Source organism: Phocoena sinus, chromosome 8 (assembly GCF_008692025.1).
Source record: "Phocoena sinus isolate mPhoSin1 chromosome 8, mPhoSin1.pri, whole genome shotgun sequence".
Classification (NCBI taxonomy): domain Eukaryota; kingdom Metazoa; phylum Chordata; class Mammalia; order Artiodactyla; family Phocoenidae; genus Phocoena; species Phocoena sinus.
This window is the reverse complement of record NC_045770.1, coordinates 56,544,083-56,563,506: the sequence shown is the minus strand read 5'-3', so window position 1 is coordinate 56,563,506 and position 19,424 is coordinate 56,544,083. Positions and strand designations below refer to the sequence as shown.

The window sequence follows — 19,424 nt, the reverse complement described above, 5'->3', positions numbered from 1 at the left end:
TTGACCTATTTTGGGCAGGCTAACTGAGAGGCATTCTGATTTTTAGAAGTTTTCAAATCCTTTTCTGTAAGGTCACATACGAAAGGAAAAGCTTACTTACTGTAAGTTCTCTTTTTCTTCCTCTCCCCTCAAAAGAAGGTTCTGAAAGACCAAGTCCTTTTACTGATAGAAATATTTTAAATTTGATAAGCCCTATTCTTTAGAGAAAGCAGGAGGCAGGATTCAGCAACATCTGATGGAACTCACCATCCCAGCTGTGCTTCCAGGGATAAATATTTGGGGGGCTGGGGTGTAGGTAGAATTCTCTCTCCCACTCCATCACTCATAGTTTTTACTTATATGGCTTTGACCAAGTCACTATGCCACGTGAATCTTATTTTTCTCATTTCTAAGTTGATAGCATCAGATGCAGTGATTTCTAAGGTTTCTCCTGGCTCTGATATTATATATGATGATTAAATTATAATGTAATGCATTTACAATGTAATGTAATTTCAGTCTCTAAGGTAGTCTGATATACATATTTCAACAGTAGGAAAGTATTATAGTACTGTGAGTCTGGGCCAAGAGCACATGGTCTCTAAAAATAGGATTCTCGTCAGTTAGGGCATGCCCAGTAGTCAGTTGAAAGGAATGCTGTTTGATTTTCTTTTCATCAGTTTGATTTGAGCGAACATGTTACCAAGGAGTTTTTATGTGTTCTTTGCCCTTACTAGAAGAGTGTGAAGAAACTAAGATAATACACGTGTGTTATATGCTTGGTGTGTTCTAGGCTCCAAAGTTAAAAATTGTTACATTCCACAGTAAAGTTCTGCGACAGTATGGTAGAGTGCTTAAAGACAGAGGCATCTGTGTCAGGTCAACCCACATACTAGCTATCTTAGTTTGGACAGGTTCCTTAACTTCTTTGAACCTTATTTCTTCATCTATAAATTGAATGAAATAGCATATAAAACGTGCCCAGTTTATTAATTGTTGATGAATGAATGACTATCAGAAATAAAGCATCATGGTCAATTCCTGGCAGAAAAAAAAAGTGTACAATAAAAGTTACCTATTTTTACAGTATGATCAAGGAATCTGCTTTGGTAGTCAAGGGTGGAGAATGCACTGAGTAGTATACGGCTATAGTAGGGGTCCTACAGTAAGAAGGTAGTGCTTAGATAACCAAGTTTAAATATAAAAAAGAAGAATGTGGAAAATATTACTAACAATTGAAGTTAAAGGTACTCTTAAAAATCAGGAAATACTCAAGCCAAGGTCATCTCAATCATTTCAGCCTTTCTCTAGCCAGATGTATTCCAGATATGTGTTAAATGTGTATGTGTGTGTGTGTGTGTGTGTGTGTGTGTGAGAGAGAGAGAGAGAGAGAGAGAGAGAGACAGAGAGACAGAGAGAGACAGAGAACTTTTTAAAGTATTTTAAGAATATTGTATGCCAAGCAGTTACTTTTTCCTTACCCCTGGGGCAAGCTTAAAACTTTTTATTGTATTACCCTCAGTTCTGGGTACCTGAATGATTATTTGTCACTTGGTAGGCAGTAGCAGAAATCTAGATGTTGAGTTAAAAATCTGTGACTTCTTAAAAGATACATACTTATGTTTGACTGTAGGAGACATGTATTTTTTCCAACAGTTGCTTCCACACAAAAATTGCATAAATAGAATATATATGAACAATGTGGTTTTTGACCTTTTACTATTTAAAACATTTTTTTCTCCTTATCCTATCTCAAACTTCACAGACTTAAACAATGCTCTCTTTATGAATATTGAGACCATACCCCATAAGGATGCACTGTGCTGTTTCACTTCACCTTGGAATTAATAACGTTGTACAATAGTACAACAGTACAACTGTTTTGCTTATAAAGTTGTTAACGAGTAAAATGTATAATGTTAATATAGATGTAATGTTTATACCTCTGAAACTAATTTTTGCATTGTATAATAGACTCAGGTATTATTTTTGCCCTTAAAAATGCTGGGAAAGAGAGTAATGGAGATTTGAATGCAGTAAGAACTCTTAAGATTATATATCAAATTTTAATCTCATCACATTAATTATTGGGAAATAGTTTTAAATGTAGTAGATGAAATTTCAAATCTTATTAATGTGTTTAGATTTCTATAAAATTCATATAATTTAGATAGGTGAATAATATTTTATCAATTATTTCTTATAAAATCTCTCTTGAAATTGATTTATTATGATCTCATAGGTACATTTATAAGGTAAATAGTTATTTTCTATTTCTCTGTTTTTGAATTTACAGCAAAAGATGATGGAAGCATTGCTGTTGCCCTTGGTTACACTGCACATTTAGTATCAATGATTTCCTTTTTCCTACAAGTGCCCCTCAGATATCCTATAATTCATAAGGGATCAAGATCAACAATCAAAGATAATATTAATGACAAGTTGACTGAAAAGGAGAGAGAGTAAGTATCCTTTTAAAATATTCTTTTAACATTAAGGCAGTATGAAGCATCGACTGTATTAAAAATATAAAATGTGACCTAGATTGTGGTGATTTTTGTATATCCTTTGTAAAGTGCTCCATTTCTTTAAAATAGAGTGTAGTCAAAATTGCTGTTGATAGCAAAATTGACTCATTCAAATTTAATTTGCTTTTGTGAGGTAAGTATAATATACTCTGCACATATTCACGTAATATCTGTTGCCGCTAGTCACCAAATGAAATGCGTAAAGATTTGTCAGAGAGACAACCAGGAAAAAGATAAAAGACTTAACAGCAGATTGTACATACCTAAAAAATGGGTTTGTGAACTGGAAGATAGCCCAGGAGAAAATACCTGACCAGGCACAAGTACAAAAGAGATGGATTTATCGAAAAGTGCTAGACATATGTAGGACACAATAAAAAGTCTAATATACATATAATTGGAGTCACGGAGAGGGAGAAGAGAGCACACAGGGTAATTGTAACATTTTAAGAGATAATGACAGAGTTCAAATTTGACAAAAGACATCAAGCTATAAGTTCAAGAAGCATTAAATACAACACAAAATAAGTTGCAAACATACTTAGGAGAATTATAGTAAAACAGCTGAAAACCAAAGAGATAAAGTGAAAATATTAAAAGTACCTAGAGAGAAAAGAGATTTGCCTCAAAAGAGCAATAATAAGGCTGAAAGCTAATTTCTTAAGAGAAAGATTGGGAACCGGAGGTGATGCAGTGACATTTTTTTTTTTTTTTGCAGTACGCTGGCCTCTCACTGTTGTGGCCTCTTCCGTTGTGGAGCGCAGGCTCAGCGGCCATGGCTCACGGGCCCAGCCGCTCCGTGGCATGTGGGGTCTTCCCAGACAGGGGCATGAACCCGTGTCCCCTGCATCGGCAGGTGGACTCTCAACCACTGCACCACCAGGGAAGCCCTGCAGTGACATTTTTAAAGCATGTAAAATGATACTGCCAACTTAGAATTCTGTATTCAGTGAATTATCCTTCAAAAGTAAAGGCAGGGGACTTCCCCGGTGGCACAGTGGTTAAGAATCTGCCGCCAGTGCAGGGGATATGGGTTTGATCCCTGGTCCGGGAAGATCCCACATGCCATGGAGCAACTAAGTCCGTTCACCACAACTACTGAACCCCATGTGCCTACGGCCCATGCTCCACAACAAGAGAAGCCACCACAATGAGAAGCCCGCGTACCACAATGAAGAGTAGCCCCCACTTGCCGCAACTAGAGAAACCCCACGCAGAGCGACGAAGACCCAATGCAGCCAAAAATAAATTAATTTAAAAAAAAAAAGTAAAGGCAAAATAAAGACGTTTCAGACTGTCAGTACTGAGAAAACGCATCTGAGCAGACCTATACCAAGGGAAATACTAAAGGCAGAATAAAAATAATCTAGCATAGAAACATGGAAATGCCTCTCCTCCAGAAATTCTGATTCAGTTGATAAGCCCAGACATGAGATATATTTTTCTAAAGCCCCTTAAGTGACTGCAATGTGCAGTCAGTTTTGAGAACCACTGTTCTACTGATGGATTGCGAATGTTGTGTCCGTGGGCGTGAAGGAATGAAATATCCTCCACTCTATTTAGGAAACTGCAAGAGAAAAGGCAGGAAAGGTGGGCATCAGTGGAAGAATTTAGTACTGTATCTGGTAGGGCTTGTAAGTGGAGGGCAGGGAGCACGTGTATAGTTTTATTCAGTTCCTTTTCAAAGGCATTGATTAATTTATAGCCCAAGTATTGTTTTCAATTTCAAAACCTTTTATTTAAAGAGAGCCTGAAATATATATGTTTGACAGAAGGGGACATGAGTATGGTTTCTTTCCTCTTTTTAAAAAATTGAGGTGAAATTCACATAACATAACTTTTTTAAAGTGTACAATTCAGTGGCATTTAGTATCTTCATGGTATTATGTAATCACCACTTCTATCTAGTTCCAAAACATTTTCATCACCCTGAAAGAAAACCCTGTATCTAGTAAGTAGTCACTCCCTGTCCTCCTACCCAGTAACCCCTTTCTTCAGTCCCTGGCAACCACCCCATTTGCTTTCTGTCTCTATGGATACCTCTTCTGGATATTTCGTATAACTGGAATCATTTACGACATGTAACCTGTTGTTTAGGGTTTCTTTCACTTAGCCTAATATTTTCAGTGTATCCACATTGAGCACAATCAGTGCTTCATGTACTTTTATGGCTGAATAATATTCCATTGAATGTATATACCACATTTTGTTTATGCATTCATCTATTGATGGGCATTTGGGTTATTTCCACTTTTTGGCTGTGATCATTCATGTACAAGTATTTGCTTGAGTATCCATTTTCAGTTCTTTCGAGCATATAACTTAAAGTGGAATTGCTGGGTCATATGGTAATTCTATGTTTAACTTTTGGAGACACCACCAAACTGTTTTCCACAACAGCTACACCAGCTTACATTCCCTGGTATAAAGTGGTATACATATCATTGTGCTTTTGATTTGTATTTCCTTAATGACTGATGTTGAGCATTTCTTCATGTTCTTGCTGGCCATTTGTATATCTTGTTTGGAGAAATACCTACTCAGATTTTCAGCCTGTTATTTTTCCTTTCAGTTTTATTGAGATATAATTGATACACAGCACCGTAAAAGTTCAAGGTGTACAGCATAATGACTGACCTATATACATCATGAAATGCTTACCACAGTCATAAAAGTTTCGGATTTTGATTAGGTCTAATTTATCTATCTTTTTTGTGTGTGTTTGTTTCTAGAGCTTTTGGTTTCATATCTAAAATCCATTGCTAAATCCAAGCTCATGAAGATTTACCCCTTTGTTTTCTTGAAATAGTCATAGCATTTTGTCTCTCATATGTAGGTCTTTGACCCACTTTGGGTTAATTCTTGTATATGTTATGGCTTAGGGGTCCAACTCCATTCTTTTACATTAGGATATCCAGCTGTATCTGCATCATTTGTTAAAGAGACTGTTCTTTCCTCATTGAATGGCTTTGGCACACTTGTTGAAAATTAATTAGCCGTAGAGTATTTCTGAACTCTCAGTTCTAGTCCACAGGTTCATATATCTGTTGTTATATCAATTCCACAATAAATTTTGAAATTGTGAATCCTCCAACTTTGTTCTTTTTCAGTACTCTTCTGGCTATTCAGAGCCCTTTGCAATTCCATATGAATTTGAAGATCATCTTTTCTATTTCTGCAAAGAGGGCCTTTTAATAAGCTGTTGGCTTCAGTTTGCTAGCAATTCATTGAGGATTTTTGCATGTATATTTATAAGGAATATATAGAAGACTATAGTCTTCTTGCATGGCTTTTCTGTCAGGGTAATAGTGGCCTCATAGAAAGCATTATGAAGTAAGTGTTCCCTTCTCTTCTACTTTATTGGAAGAGTTTGAGGATTGCTGTTAATTCTTCTTTTAAATGTTTGTTAGAATTTACCAGTGGAGCCAAGTGGTTCTGTTCTTTTCTTTGTTGGGAGGTTTTTGATTAGTGATTCAATTTCTTATTATAGGTCTGTTCATATTTTTTATATATTCCTGACTCAGTTTATATCATTTGTGTGTTTCTAAGAACAAGACCATTTCATCTAGGTTATCTAATTTGTTGGTGACAGTTGTTCATAGTATTTTTTATAATCCCTTTCATTTCTGTAAGGTCTTTAATGATGTCTATTTTCATTTCTGATTTTAGTTGTGTCTTTTTTCTTTTCTTTTTTTTTTTTTTTGGCGGTACGTGGGCCTCTCACTGTTGTGTCCTCTCCCGCTGTGGAGCACAGGCTCAGCGGCCATGGCTCACGGGCCCAGCCGCTCTGTGGCATGTGGGATCTTCCCGGACCGGGGCACAAACCCATGTCCCCTGCATCAGCAGGCGGACTCCCAACCACTGCGCCACCAGGGAAGCCCTTTTTTATTTTCTTATTGCAGCTAAAAACTTTTAGCTAGTATAAGAAGATGTGATGGATCTTTTCAAAGAATTGACTTTTTGGTTTTGTTGATTCTCTCTGTTGTTTTTGTCTCTTTTATCTCTACTCTAATCATTTTTATTTCTTTCATTCTGCTAGTTTTGGGTTTTGTTTTCTATTCCTTTAGATGTAAAGTTAGGTTACTGATATGAGAGCTTTCTTTTTTTTTTTTTTTTTTTTTTTTTTTTTTTGCGGTACGCGGGCCTCTCACTCTTGTGGCCTCTCCTGTTGCGGAGCGCAGGCTCAGCAGCCATGGCTCACGGGCCCAGCCGCTCCGTGGCATGTGGGATCTTCCTGGACTGGGGCACGAACCCATGTCCCCTGCATCGGCAGGTGGACTCTCAACCACTGCGCCACCAGGGAAGCTCTGGTTTGTCTTACTTCTTGAGCGGTGTCTTCTGCTTTTCCTCACTGAGTGAGTTCTGACTAGGCAGAACAAAGGCAAGTACCTTGCATTAGTCCTGCAGGTCGCCCCCAGACAAGTTAGAACAAACCAACCCAAATTTTTTTAGAATAAGATCTGCTCTGCTTCCTTAAGAACCAGGGGTCAGGGCCCCACAAGGGCAGCCTGCTGCCTTTAAGACCACTGCTGAGCTGGAGAGGGGGTTAAGGACAAGATAAGTAAAAATGCTGCAAAGCATTCCTTCTGATTTTGAGTTTCCTTTTTCTTGATTCATTGTTCAGCCAGTTGTTGTAAGCCTTTGACAGTTTTTGCTTGATTTTTTTTTTTCAATGTTTCTGTAGAGGGACAAGTCCTTTGATCTACTTACTGTACCATTTTTGCTGACTCCATTCCATTTGGTTGTGTAATGATGAAAAACACTACTCGTAAGGGATGAAGGAACCCCTAGGTAATTTTAAGAGGAGAGAATACCATAACCAGATATGTCTTTCACAGAGATGACCTTGTAGTTTTGTGGAGAATGCCTCCCAACCTTCTGTAGGTTCCATATTAAGAAAATTAAGTATCTCTCCAGATTTTCATCAGATTTGTGCATGATGATCTGCCTTAAAATATTAGTTATGTAGGAAAGTCACTTTGGGAGCTTGAAGGAGGGGTACTCCTCAAAATGATAAATACTCTTTCTCCAGATAAGCTGTGCACTTCAATTTGTGAAGGAGCAGCTTAACATGTGAGCACTCCAAGTAGTATGCGCCAGTGTGAGTAGTAGTGATGATTTGTTTATTGATTGATTTTCCGAAGCAATCTGGGAAGGCCAGCGAGATTTGGGTGATGACGTTACTCATTTTTTTCTTTGGCAGCCAGGAGAACCACAGGAATTGCTTTTTAGTGAATGAATTTTATATACCTCTATCTTCCCCTTTTCACTGAAACACAAATTGTATTTTATTGATTCTAATGTAAATACTTTTGACATTTTAATATTGCTAAAAATGAGATACATCTTACAATTCATGGCATGATGGATAGCATTTATCTTTTCTTAGTGGTACATAAGCTAATGATGCAGTTCACAGTTGATGCTCTCTTAGATTTTATGAACTATCAAATATTTTCACTGGGCAGTAAAGCACTTCAGATCCGTTTTGGAACAACATAGATGTGTAAATAAATATCTAAATACAAATACATTTATTGATTATGCTTGTTGATTGAATCAGCCTCTCAGTTATTAGCCTGGATGACTGAAGGAGCAGATTAGACATGGTTTTCTTTTCTCCTGAGTGTGTCGATTTTCATGTGAACCTTTCCAGGGTATTAGGTGGAATCAGGTCTTCATGGGAAAATAGGAATTAAATGACTCATTGGATAAATTATGCTTATTGTAATAGGCCTAGGAATCCTCAGCCTCTGCCCTCTCTGATTACCTGTTTCATCTGTGGCTATTTGAATGTGATATATTAGGGTTCAAAGCTCTATTTAGCTAGTTTTGCTAGAAGGGGGAAAAAACACCAAAAACTAGTTCTCTCCTTTGTATGGTCTGTTTGAAGCCCAGGTCTGGACTGACGCCTTTGCCTAAACCATTACTTGTGCACCTGCACACTGTAAAGGGAAACTCTGAAATCTTTGCTGCATTTCATTTTGAGGCTCAGACCACAAAACACGAAGGAATGTAGCCAGAGTCCAGCTGCAATGTTCTTTTACCCCTTATTTCTTTTTTCACTGAGGGCTGAAAAGTAGGTTTTAAAGTGATTTTTGAAATGAAATGTGTTGGTCATTGTTGTTGTGCTACTTAACCATCTGTTAGGTAATACATTCAGAATAGACTAGCTCAATAGATTGAGCTACGACATAGCTGGTCAGAGCATTTGGCTTTTCAAGCCCTCAAAAGATGTCTGAGATTTTTTGTTTTATTTTCAGAAGGAGAAATAGGGAGTGGTATAAATTGGCAGGTACTTTTGAAACTTCCTGGCCTGTCCCTGACAAGGTTTTTACAGATCTCTAAAAGCTGGTCAGCTATTTTTCTGTAGTGGAATTATTGGAACCAAGAGAAATGGTAGCGCTGCTTTTCCCATTTTGTGGATTTTTTTTGTGCTTATGTTTATTCCTGTGGAAGATCTTGACTAAAACCCCAGGAATTGCTTTTTTAACCTGATTGATTTTGATTTCTTTTAGAAACAAATTCTAGAGTACAAAGAAATTGTGATATATCCAAAATCAGACAATAATGGGCCCAGATTATAGTCATTGCATGTGGATCTCATGCTCATGAGGGAAAAAATGGTCAGTTTTAATGATCTGCTACCTTTTTGTGACTGGGCTGCATATGGCCATCATGCATACTTATACATAAAGGAGCTGGGGAGACAGATCCCCAAGCCTGTGACTTGAGCCACCTTGCAGCCACCTTGGCATGTCTGGATGTTTATGGAGCTTCCCCTTCAGCATAACCAGGTTGCATTTTGCCAGGAGGGAAGGGACAAAGGAATTTGCTGAGTGGCAGTGATCAGACTGATGCCCTATCTCTGTATTCCTTCAGCCTACCTCTTGGCCTGGCCACATTGACCTGTTAATAAATGAATGAGATTTTTTTCTAATGGTGTCTCCTTGAATCAGTGAGAATACTTTGAACTTTATTTGCATAAGTAGCAGATTCTCTATAGAAATAGTGACTGACCCTTGGGATTTCATTAGCATATATTGAAAACCTAAATTTTTTCAGACTATAATTCTGACTCCTCATTGCTATTCTTCTCTGCTTTAGGCATACTTAAACACCTGTTGACACATCTTATATTAAAAATTCTAGATTCTTTCGTATAAACATTCTCAACTTCTGTTTGTAATCAAGCTGTTTTAATGTGGAGAGTTCAGAAGTAGTCGCTGTTTTCACTAAATTAGCACGTTTACTTTCGTGGCGTCCAGTTAAATCTGATGGCCTCCTTCCAGAAGTGGGAGATTTTCACATGATGCTTAGGCTTAAGTGATGTGGCCTTAATTTTCAACTCTTCTACTGTTTATCCTATAAATTAGAACATTTTTTGTAACCTTTCATCTTCATTTTATTATAGGTTGTTGCTCAGATGCTGGCATTTAAAGTAGTCAGGAACTCAGACCTCAGACCTTTATATTAAACAATGATTGTGATGACTTGAGGCAGAGGGTGAACCAAATGCTTTGGTTTTCTTTTTTTTCTTGCTGTGCACCTTAAAAGTATAATCAAACGAATATTTTTCAGTGTGACTAATATAGCTGAAATGAATAAAATTATTAGTTCTTTCAGGTTTTCTACTTGATTACAGGAGTGTGACCTAAGTTGAAAAATCTCTGTTCACGTGAAAACTTTCCCAAATGTCTATAGTCCAGCTCCATTATAACTACCTAAGAGTACACAGTGGAACAAAAATAAAGATGGAAAAAAATGTTTCTGTACATGCAGCATTGTAGACGTGTTTTAAAACCAGTCAGAATATTCTTAGGTCGTATGAGTCAACCCTTCATTTCACAAATGGAGAAAGAGGTTGAAAGATGAAGTAAGGTCAAATAAGAAGTTAACTAAGCCTTCACGTTGATCTGGCCGCCTGAGGGAATCAAGCCCAGAAGATGGTCCAATTGTTAAGCGTAGTACTTTTAAGCAAGCATTTAGGAGATGGAAGAAGTATATTTATCAAAAAGGGGCTATAGGGCTTCCCTGGTGGCGCAGTGGTTGAGAGTCCGCCTGCCGATGCAGGGAACACGGGTTCGTGCCCCTGTCCGGGAAGATCCCACATGCCACAGAGCGGCTAGGCCCGTGAGCCATGGCCGCTGAGCCTGTGCGTCTGGAGCCTGTGCTCCACAACGGGAGAGGTCACAACAGTGAGAGGCCCGCGTATCGCAAAAAAAAACAAAAAAGGTGGGGGGGCTGTATATGAGACTGAAATACCCCTTTCCTGGTTTAGGGGAAGCTCACTGGTAAAAAATGCCATGATGTGAATTCCTATATATTAAGCGGAGTCACCGTGTTCTTATTGAAAATGTTAATTATTTAAATCTCATTTATCAGTTGGTTCACTTAACATTTGTTTTTCCTCTAAAAGGTACAATGCAAAATGCCTCTCTTTTCTTCTCTCTTTCCTCAATTTATTTAAACTAAGCAGAGTTTGTTTTTGGTTTTTTATCACTTAAGTCTTTGTAGTTATGTTGGGACTTCACCTGTAATCACTGAGCAACTGGGGAAAGGTTGTCCTCTCTGAGTCTTGGTTCACCTGGTATAGTATCTATGCCACTAGATTATCATGAGGTTTAAATGAAGCACAGTGCTTGGCACACAGAAGATGCTCAATAAAATTTTGCACCTACTATTATGTATACATTGAGCTTTGCAACAGTAATTCCAGTCAGCCATGTAAATTTTTTTTTCTAATTCTAAGTGCTAAAAGGAAAGGTGGGCCTAAGAAAAGGTTAAGGAAAATTAAAAATGCAACCCAGTAGAATAGTACTAGATTTCTTTTTGTAGTAATGCCACAAGGTATTTCAGTCATTGATGTAAATGGAAAGGACTAATGAAGTTTCCCAGAGCACAGGGTAAAAAAAACTGTTGCAGGGGCTTCCCTGGTGGCGCAGTGGTTGAGAGTGCGCCTGCCGATGCAGGGGACACAGGTTCGTGCCCCAGTCCGGGAGAATCCCACATGCCGCAGAGCGTCTGGGCCTGTGAGCCATGGCCGTTGAGCCTGCGCGTTTGGAGCCTGTGCTCCGTAATGGGAGAGGCCACAACAGTGAGAGACCCGCTTACCACACACACACACAAAAAAAAACAAAAACTGTTGCAGGTCTGAAGGCTTGTTTCTTAACTTCAACTACTCAGGGAGTTTACTGCCTAATATCTGCTAATGAGTCAAGTAAGTGTCTGTGTTTTAGAACCTATCAGTTCAGTGAATGCTGAAACGCTTATTCTTAAAAGGAATGTAGAGCAGGTTCAAATAGTTAAACAGTTCCCAGCCTGGCCCGCTACTTACTTTTTTAGTCTTATCCCAGTGCCCTCTCAGTTCATAACCTAATTGTGGTTGTACATAAAGCTCTTCCGTTATCTAAAACTTTCCTCGTAAAGTCTTTCTTAATTCCCCATAGTTTGATGGACTGTCGTAGCCTTTTGTAATCCTATGAACAATTCTTTCTATATAGTATCTCAGAAATGAGTTATGTTTATATATGTTCTCATTTCATTTTAACAGCAACCCAGTGATACAAGTGATGTATTAGAGTTGTCTTTTTCTTGTCTGAAATATTTTCAGTGTAGAAACTGCATCTTACTTGGCATGAAACTTACTCCATTGTCTTACGGAGAGCCTTGTATTGTGTAAACACTCAATAAATATTTTTTGAATTGAATTAGGAGAGCAAAAGGGATGTTCAGTTTCTGCAAATGCTATTAAGTAATCCGACACTCCATGCTCTAGCCCATAGTTTTAACTCTAGATGCTCTGGCCAGGACAATCCTTGTTTCATACACTCCCTTAGGACCATGGGAAGCTATTAACTTCAGTGCCTGTTGTAATCCCAGGCACAGGCAGCCGTGCTAATTGGGCTGTGTTCAGGAGTGAGAGCAAAGAGTGTGTTTTAAAATGAGGAATCCCCATGGAAATTTTAGGCAGCAGAAATCAACAAAATAAAAATGCAGAAGGTGGTTGCTCGGTGAAACAGGAAATGAACACCTTACGAAGATTAGGCAGTCCACTGAGAGAGGGGAAATGTGGAAAACGAGTCAAAAGTAATTGTGGAGCCATTTCATCTCTGACATTTGGGAGCATATTGTTGTGTGTGTTGTTTTTAATGAAGTGTGTTTTACAGTGCTGATGTTACTATCTGGATGAGGAAGTCTTCTCTAGTATTATTGTCATCTCAGCCTTCTGCAACCAACTAAATTAAAATACAGTAATATAATGGGACAGTGGAATAAAAAAGAAAACCAGATGACTCTGACCTGTGACCCTAACTTGAACTTACTGCTTTTCTGGTTTGCAGTGTGCTCAAATCAGTGTAATGCTTTTGAGGGACCGGGGAAAGTAGAGGAATAATATATTTAGTTAATAGTGGGCTATGTCATGGGTTAAAGATTGTTACATTATTAGAATATGTGAAATCAGTGTTTCTCAACAGGAGGTCCCCAGAGCATCAATGAGTTCTCCAGGTAGCATGGACTGGCCTTCTGCAGTCTGTTATTAATGTGTATCATATGACGGCATAGATGCTTTGGATTCTGATATGAATTAATCATTTACTCTAATAAATAAGACTTAATTTTATTGATGTTACATTGAAAGTAGTATCTTTCTTTCCTTTAATTCTTATGTTAGATCTTTTGGTAGGCAAATAGTGAGGGATATGAGGATAATTATATCAAGCCAGAGAGTTTGGAGTAAGTGATTTGTGGAATCTTTCGGTTTTCTGAAGAAATAAATGGGTGGAGAGGTAAGAAAATTATTTTTAGGTAGATGGGAACTTATTGTAACTTCCCAAAGCATCTTATTATAATAGTTCTTTAGACAGTTTTCTAGGAATAACATTTATGTCCTGGATAATAGTGTAATTTTGTAAAACAAATTTATATCATTCTTTTAACCAGATGGTTCTATTCACTGCCATTTTTTACTCCTCTCCCCACAGTAATTTACAGTTATAAGATCACCAAATGTAACTTCTGAATTGGATTAAATGATCAGTTGGTTTTCAGAGTTTTTCTTCTCTAATTCCTTGAAATGAAAAATTGATATGAGAGTTAACTCATGTATAGTTTAGTCACAGGAGAGTTAAACTGCAAAAGACTTACATCACTGAAGTCAGGCCATGTGTTGAGGACTAGTACCTGTTTGTCACTGCACAAGATGCTGGTATTAGGTGAAATTACTCAGCTGCTGAAGTGGCATCAGGGATGGAGAGCAAGTCAGTGGACAGTCATCCTCAGCATTATAAGGGTCATGTTAGAAATACTGGGGATGAGTTGAGCAGCCAGCAAAGGCATGCTTTAGGAGGTGGCCCCTAAACATCTGAGCTGCTGAGTGTGGAAGAGGCTTAGGAGCTGCCCAAGCAAAGGCTAGATACAACAGAAGGACACACACCCTGGCACAAAACAGGTATTGCCCCTTTCCATTGGCCAAAGCATCTAGTTTCTCACCCAGCCTGGTGAGTGACTTCAAGTTGCTCAGCAGTTTTCTTTTAGGCATAAATAAAAGAGGGATAAGTTAATAGTTCAATCTTTCGTTGATGTAAAAATGAAAATTACTTTCAAAGATGATTAGCTTTGAGTGGTTAATATCAATATACATATATCCATTTATTCAAAGCATAGTAATATATCTTTATAAAGTGTTCTGGATCACAGGTTGGTTATAATAAATATATGACTAATTTGACTTAAATATATATTCACTTCCATATATAACTATTTAACAGGAATTAACTATATATATTGGCATGTAAATAATAAAAGTTGTGTTTTCTAAACTTAGGAAAGGAGAAATGGCTTTTCCATTTCACTCTTCGGAAAGAACTTCAGTATCAAGCACGTCTTGAACCAGTTTATTTTGCCTCACTAGTCTCTGTGCACTGGCTTTAGAGAAATGTGAAGAGTAAAAGAGGGAATTTATATAAAATTACCATTGCATATAATAGTCAGTAAATATTTGTATATGGGGTGATAATAATAAGTAGAAATGAGAAATCTGAGAAGTCCATGGCTTCTAATTCACAAAGGATCTCTTAAATAAATCACAGAAACATACAGACCATAATATGAGAAATGATCCATAACTTTGATTTCATTTCTTAAAACTTGCTAATAACAAAATGAAAAGGTAAGCCACATATCAGGAGAAGAGATTCGTTATCACATAGATCAGCCAAGGGTCAGGATCCAGAATATGTGGGGAAAAAAACCTTTATATATTAATAAGAAAAGGAGCAGCCAACCCAATAGAAATATGGACATAGTGTATAAAGAAGCTGTTACAGAAGAACAAACCCTAAATATCTAATAACATAAGGAAAAAATACTCACTAGTATTTTACTAGTCTCACTGGTAATCAGGAAAATGCAAATTAACACCACAAGAGATACCATTTTACCTCCATCAGCCTGGCCAGAAGTTGAATGTCTGTTTAGTACCTAATTTGGTGAGCATATAGATGAAAAGGAACTCTTACCCTTTGTGAGAGTTTCAATTAGTTTGTTTCAGAGGGCAATTTGAAAATACAGTTAAATCTGCACAAACTTTCCTCAACCTAACAGCCTCACTCCTGGTTATATATTAGGCTTTTGAGTAGCTTTTACATTTATGCTATCTATGAATATTTATTGTGTCTATATTATGTAGATAATTAAATTATCTCTTGGCTACCTCTATTATTCTGTATTGGAATTATTCACAATTATATAGCTAATATATACTTTTTTTAAAGTGACTCTATCCTTTTGTACTATTCCTTTCAGGGTCTCCATTACATTGAAACATAATTTTCTTTTTTTATAAATTTATTCATTCATTCATTCATTTATTTATGGCTGCGTTGGGTCCTCACTGCTGTGCGCGGGCTTTCTCTGGTTGCAGTGAGCGGGGGCTACTCTTTGTTGCGGTGAGCAGGCTTCTCATTGTGGCTTCTCTTGTTTTGGAGCATGGGCTCTAGGCGTGCAGGCTTCATTAGTTGTGGCACGTGGGCTCAGTAGTTGTGGCTTGTGGGCTCTGGAGCTCAGGCTCAGTAGTTGTGGTACACGGGCTTAGTTGCTCCGTGGCATGTGGGATCTTCCCGGGCCAGGGCTCGAACCCGTGTCCCTTGCATTGGCAGGCAGATTCTTAATCACTGCGCCACCAGGGAAGCCCCCCCGCCTTTTTTTTTCTTAAAGCTACTTCCTTTAAGACTAGAATACATGTTTCTTTATATACAGCATCTCCTTTTCATACAGGGTTGATGCAGGTGGTTACTTTTTCTCATAATTCATATAATTTTCATATACCAGTTCTTGATTAGTTTTAGATTTATAATAGTGGTTCTCCATATTTACTTTTGAGGAAATATTGATGATAATAATGCCAAGAATTTTGAGTGCAACTTATATTATTGGAAACCTTTTTAAAAGACTTACAAAAGAATTAGTTCTTCCCATCCTGCTTGTTAGTAACTCCCATTAATATAAATGATGACTCCCAGGTTCATGATGTGGAGAGTCTAGTGATGAAATACTAGAAGTGTTAACAGTAGTTAGTTATAGAAATTTACTGCTGTAAGTTAATTAAACACACCAGTAAGCAACTGGAGCATTTTATTATTTAGTTTGTATAAATATACAGTTGGAAAGTTAATGAGAAATGGCAAGTCTCTTGGAGTTTGATTGACAGCTATACTAAACCTTTTTAAAATGTGTAGATGACAAATGAATTTATTGAGACAACTTCTGTTGTAAAATATTCCATAGAAGGAATATTTATTTTTGAGTGTGCAGTAGCATAATTTTGTCATTTCTGACTTTAAAAAATTAGTTACTAGAGGAAAAACTTTTTAGAAGTCACCTCCTAATATTGAATTTGCTAAATAGTGTTCTGTATGAGAGATACAAGACTTTCTTTTATTATTTTCTGGCTTCTATATTATTTGTGGTCTCTGCATAAATCAAAAAATGGGAGATTCCTGAGGTGGTTGAAAAGAATTTGGTAAATAAATAGCATGTTATTTTCCTTCAGAGATTTCTAGGGGAAATGATAAGCAGTATTCTGTTCTAAGAAGATACAGCTTGGTCACACTTAATTGAAAGAAGTTTCCTTTCTCATTTTGTATCATTTTGCGGGGGGAACCTACCTGTCTTTTTAGCATGCAATTTGGAGTAGACACTTAACTCAATTTTGTAGTATTTTTATTATTAAATGCTAATTCAAAGTCAGGGTTCACAGTATCAGAATTATAAACACATAAATGAACCTGCTCACCTATTCATTCATTCATCAAATGTTCAGTAATTATGTACTGCCTGAGAGACATTTTTCTAGGTCTTTGGATTATAGTAATGGGGGTGCTGGTGGGATGAATTGGGAGATTGGGATTGACATATATACACTAATATGTATAAAATAGATAACTAATAAGCTGTTGTATAAAAAAATAAAATAAAATTCAAAACAAAAAAATGGCAGGGACTTCCATGGTGGCGCAGTGGTTAAGAATCCACCTGCCAATGCAGGGGACACGGGTTCGATCCCTGGTCCCGGAAGATCCCATGTGCTGTGAGCAACTAAGCCCATGTGCTACAACTACTGAGCCTGTGCTCTAGAGCCTGCGAGAGCCACACCTACTGAGCCCACGTACCTAGAGCCCATGCTCCACAAAAAGAGAAGCCACTGCAATGAGAAGCCCATGAGCCACAACGAAGAGTAGCCCCCGCTCACCGCAACTAGAGAAAGCCCGAGCGCAGCAACAAAGACTCAACACAGCCAAAAAACCAAAAAGGCACAAAATTCTCAGAAGTTACGTATATGTGCCATACAAATTATATTCCCATCTGTGGATCAAATGGGGACACGTACCAAAATGAATGCTTTCCCAGAAGGGCTGCTTGTAAGCACCAGGAAGAGATAATAGTAGTAGCAAGGGGACCATGCTACTCTGATAATGGCTCTGGATCTGGAGAGAGAGAAGAGGAGGGGGCAGGGAGAGTTGTTCACAGAAAACACTCCAAGTGTGGACCTTGCAAATCTAAAGCTGAGTGTGATGAAGATGCAGAGAAGGTTGGGTGTGGATGTAATATAGATTGCGGTGGGTACAGTTTAATCCTGTGTCTGCTTCTGATGGCAGTTCCTATAACAATCCCTGTTTTGTTCGAGAAGCATCTTATATAAAACAAGAACAAATTGATATAAGGCATCTTGGTCATTGCACAGACACAGATGACACTAGTTTGTTGGGAAAGAAAAATGATGGACTACAATATCAACCAGATGTGAAAGATGCTAGTGATCAAAGGGAAGATGTTTATATTGGAAACCACATGCTTTGCCCTGAAAACCTCAGTAGTTACTGTATCCATGGAAAATGTGAATTCATTTATTCTACTCAGGCTTCTTGTAGATGTGAGTCTGGTTACACTGGACAGCACTGTGAAAAGACAGACTTTAGTATTCTCTATGTAGTGCCAAGTAGGCAAAAGCTCACTCATGTTCTTACTGCAGCAATTATTGGAGCTGTACAGATTGCCATTATAGTAGCAGTTGTCATGTGCATAACAAGAAAATGCCCTAAAAACAATAGAGGATGACAGCAGCAAAACCGAGGCCATTTTACTTCAGATACATATTTCCAGAATGGTCTAAACTGATGACTTTTATATGTATACTGACGATGTGCTGTACATATAAATTATGTCTTTTTTTTAAAGAATGGAAATATTTCAGAGGCCTTCTTTTTGGACGTTTTTAGTGTACTGTTGGTTCGTATTTAGAATATTCAGCTACAACAGTTTTGGACTGTTTAGTCTTTGTTTTATGTTTTTAAATACAGAAATTGATTTCACAAATTTGTATTACATGGTAATTCTAAGACTTGTTCTTTACCCATGCAATGTAATATTTTTGCAAAGACGGTCCACTTCCAAATGGTTATAAAGTCATACCCACTTCTTCCACAGTGACCACAGCAAATGACGAAGCTTGAACTGAAGGTAAAGATGTTTACAGATTACTTTTCTTACAAAAAAAATCTAGAAGACACTGTGTTTAGACATTTCAATGTTCTTGAGATTTATTAACCGATTTTTTAGACACTACCTGTTGCATGAACTGTAAAGCTGTGTGTGTTAGGTGTAAAATATTTATAAGATGTATGAACTGGAATTTGATCATTTCTCTCTTTGAAAAAATAATACTGAATTTTTTTAAGTATATGGGTAGCAATGATGGAACGGATCACTGAAAAGTAGATTTAGATGTGAAAATAGTCTGTTTAACAAACAGATTTGAATAAAGCCTACTCTGTCATTTTTTAAAAAAAAAACAGTTAAAACCATCTCCTTTTTTCCTTTTTAAAATAAATGATTAGTTTAAAATCAATTCTGTAAGGGCTAGATGTTTTTATAGAGCAGATACAGACTAAGAAAGTGAGCGTATTATCTCAGCTTATTATCTAATTTGAGAGATAATAAAAATACCTTGTTTTGTGCCTTTTATTCAGTAACACTCCTTTCTTTACCTTGTCTTATGAACACATTGCAAGATTCATCAGGCATACCCCTGGGAGAGCAAGAAAGACAATGTGATTTTGAGCAGAGAATGATATGGCTGGTTGATGGGCGGTTTGGGACTAGTCTCAACAGTCATTTTGTCACTAAGAGTAAAGGCCTGATTATTGACTAGAAAGTACTTTTTAGATAAAGTTTTAGGACCAACTTAAAAGTTGTTAGTTCAGAATATCTATTTCAGTTTTTTGGCTTTTCCAGTGAAAATAATGTAATTATGCTTAAATGACCCAGTCCTCACTCCCTGCAAAGATATGCTGACATCAGGACCTATTTGTTTGACACCATTAATTCAGAGGAACAATAAGCAGTGTTTTCACACTC

The 19,424-nt window shown here is 37.4% G+C and overlaps 1 protein-coding gene and 1 pseudogene across 2 annotated transcripts in view; both read left to right on the top strand.

Annotated features, from left to right (window-relative positions):
* The window catches only part of UVRAG (UV radiation resistance associated), a 330,820-nt gene that overhangs the window by 193,122 nt on the left and 118,274 nt on the right, over nucleotides 1-19,424 (top strand). For both annotated transcript variants that reach the window (XM_032641020.1, XM_032641019.1), the window contains exon 12: nucleotides 2,276-2,441. In XM_032641020.1, coding sequence (XP_032496911.1) covers nucleotides 2,276-2,441 — 166 coding nt within the window. The remainder of the gene's footprint in view (nucleotides 1-2,275; nucleotides 2,442-19,424) is intronic.
* LOC116757644 lies at nucleotides 17,347-18,185 on the top strand (annotated as a pseudogene).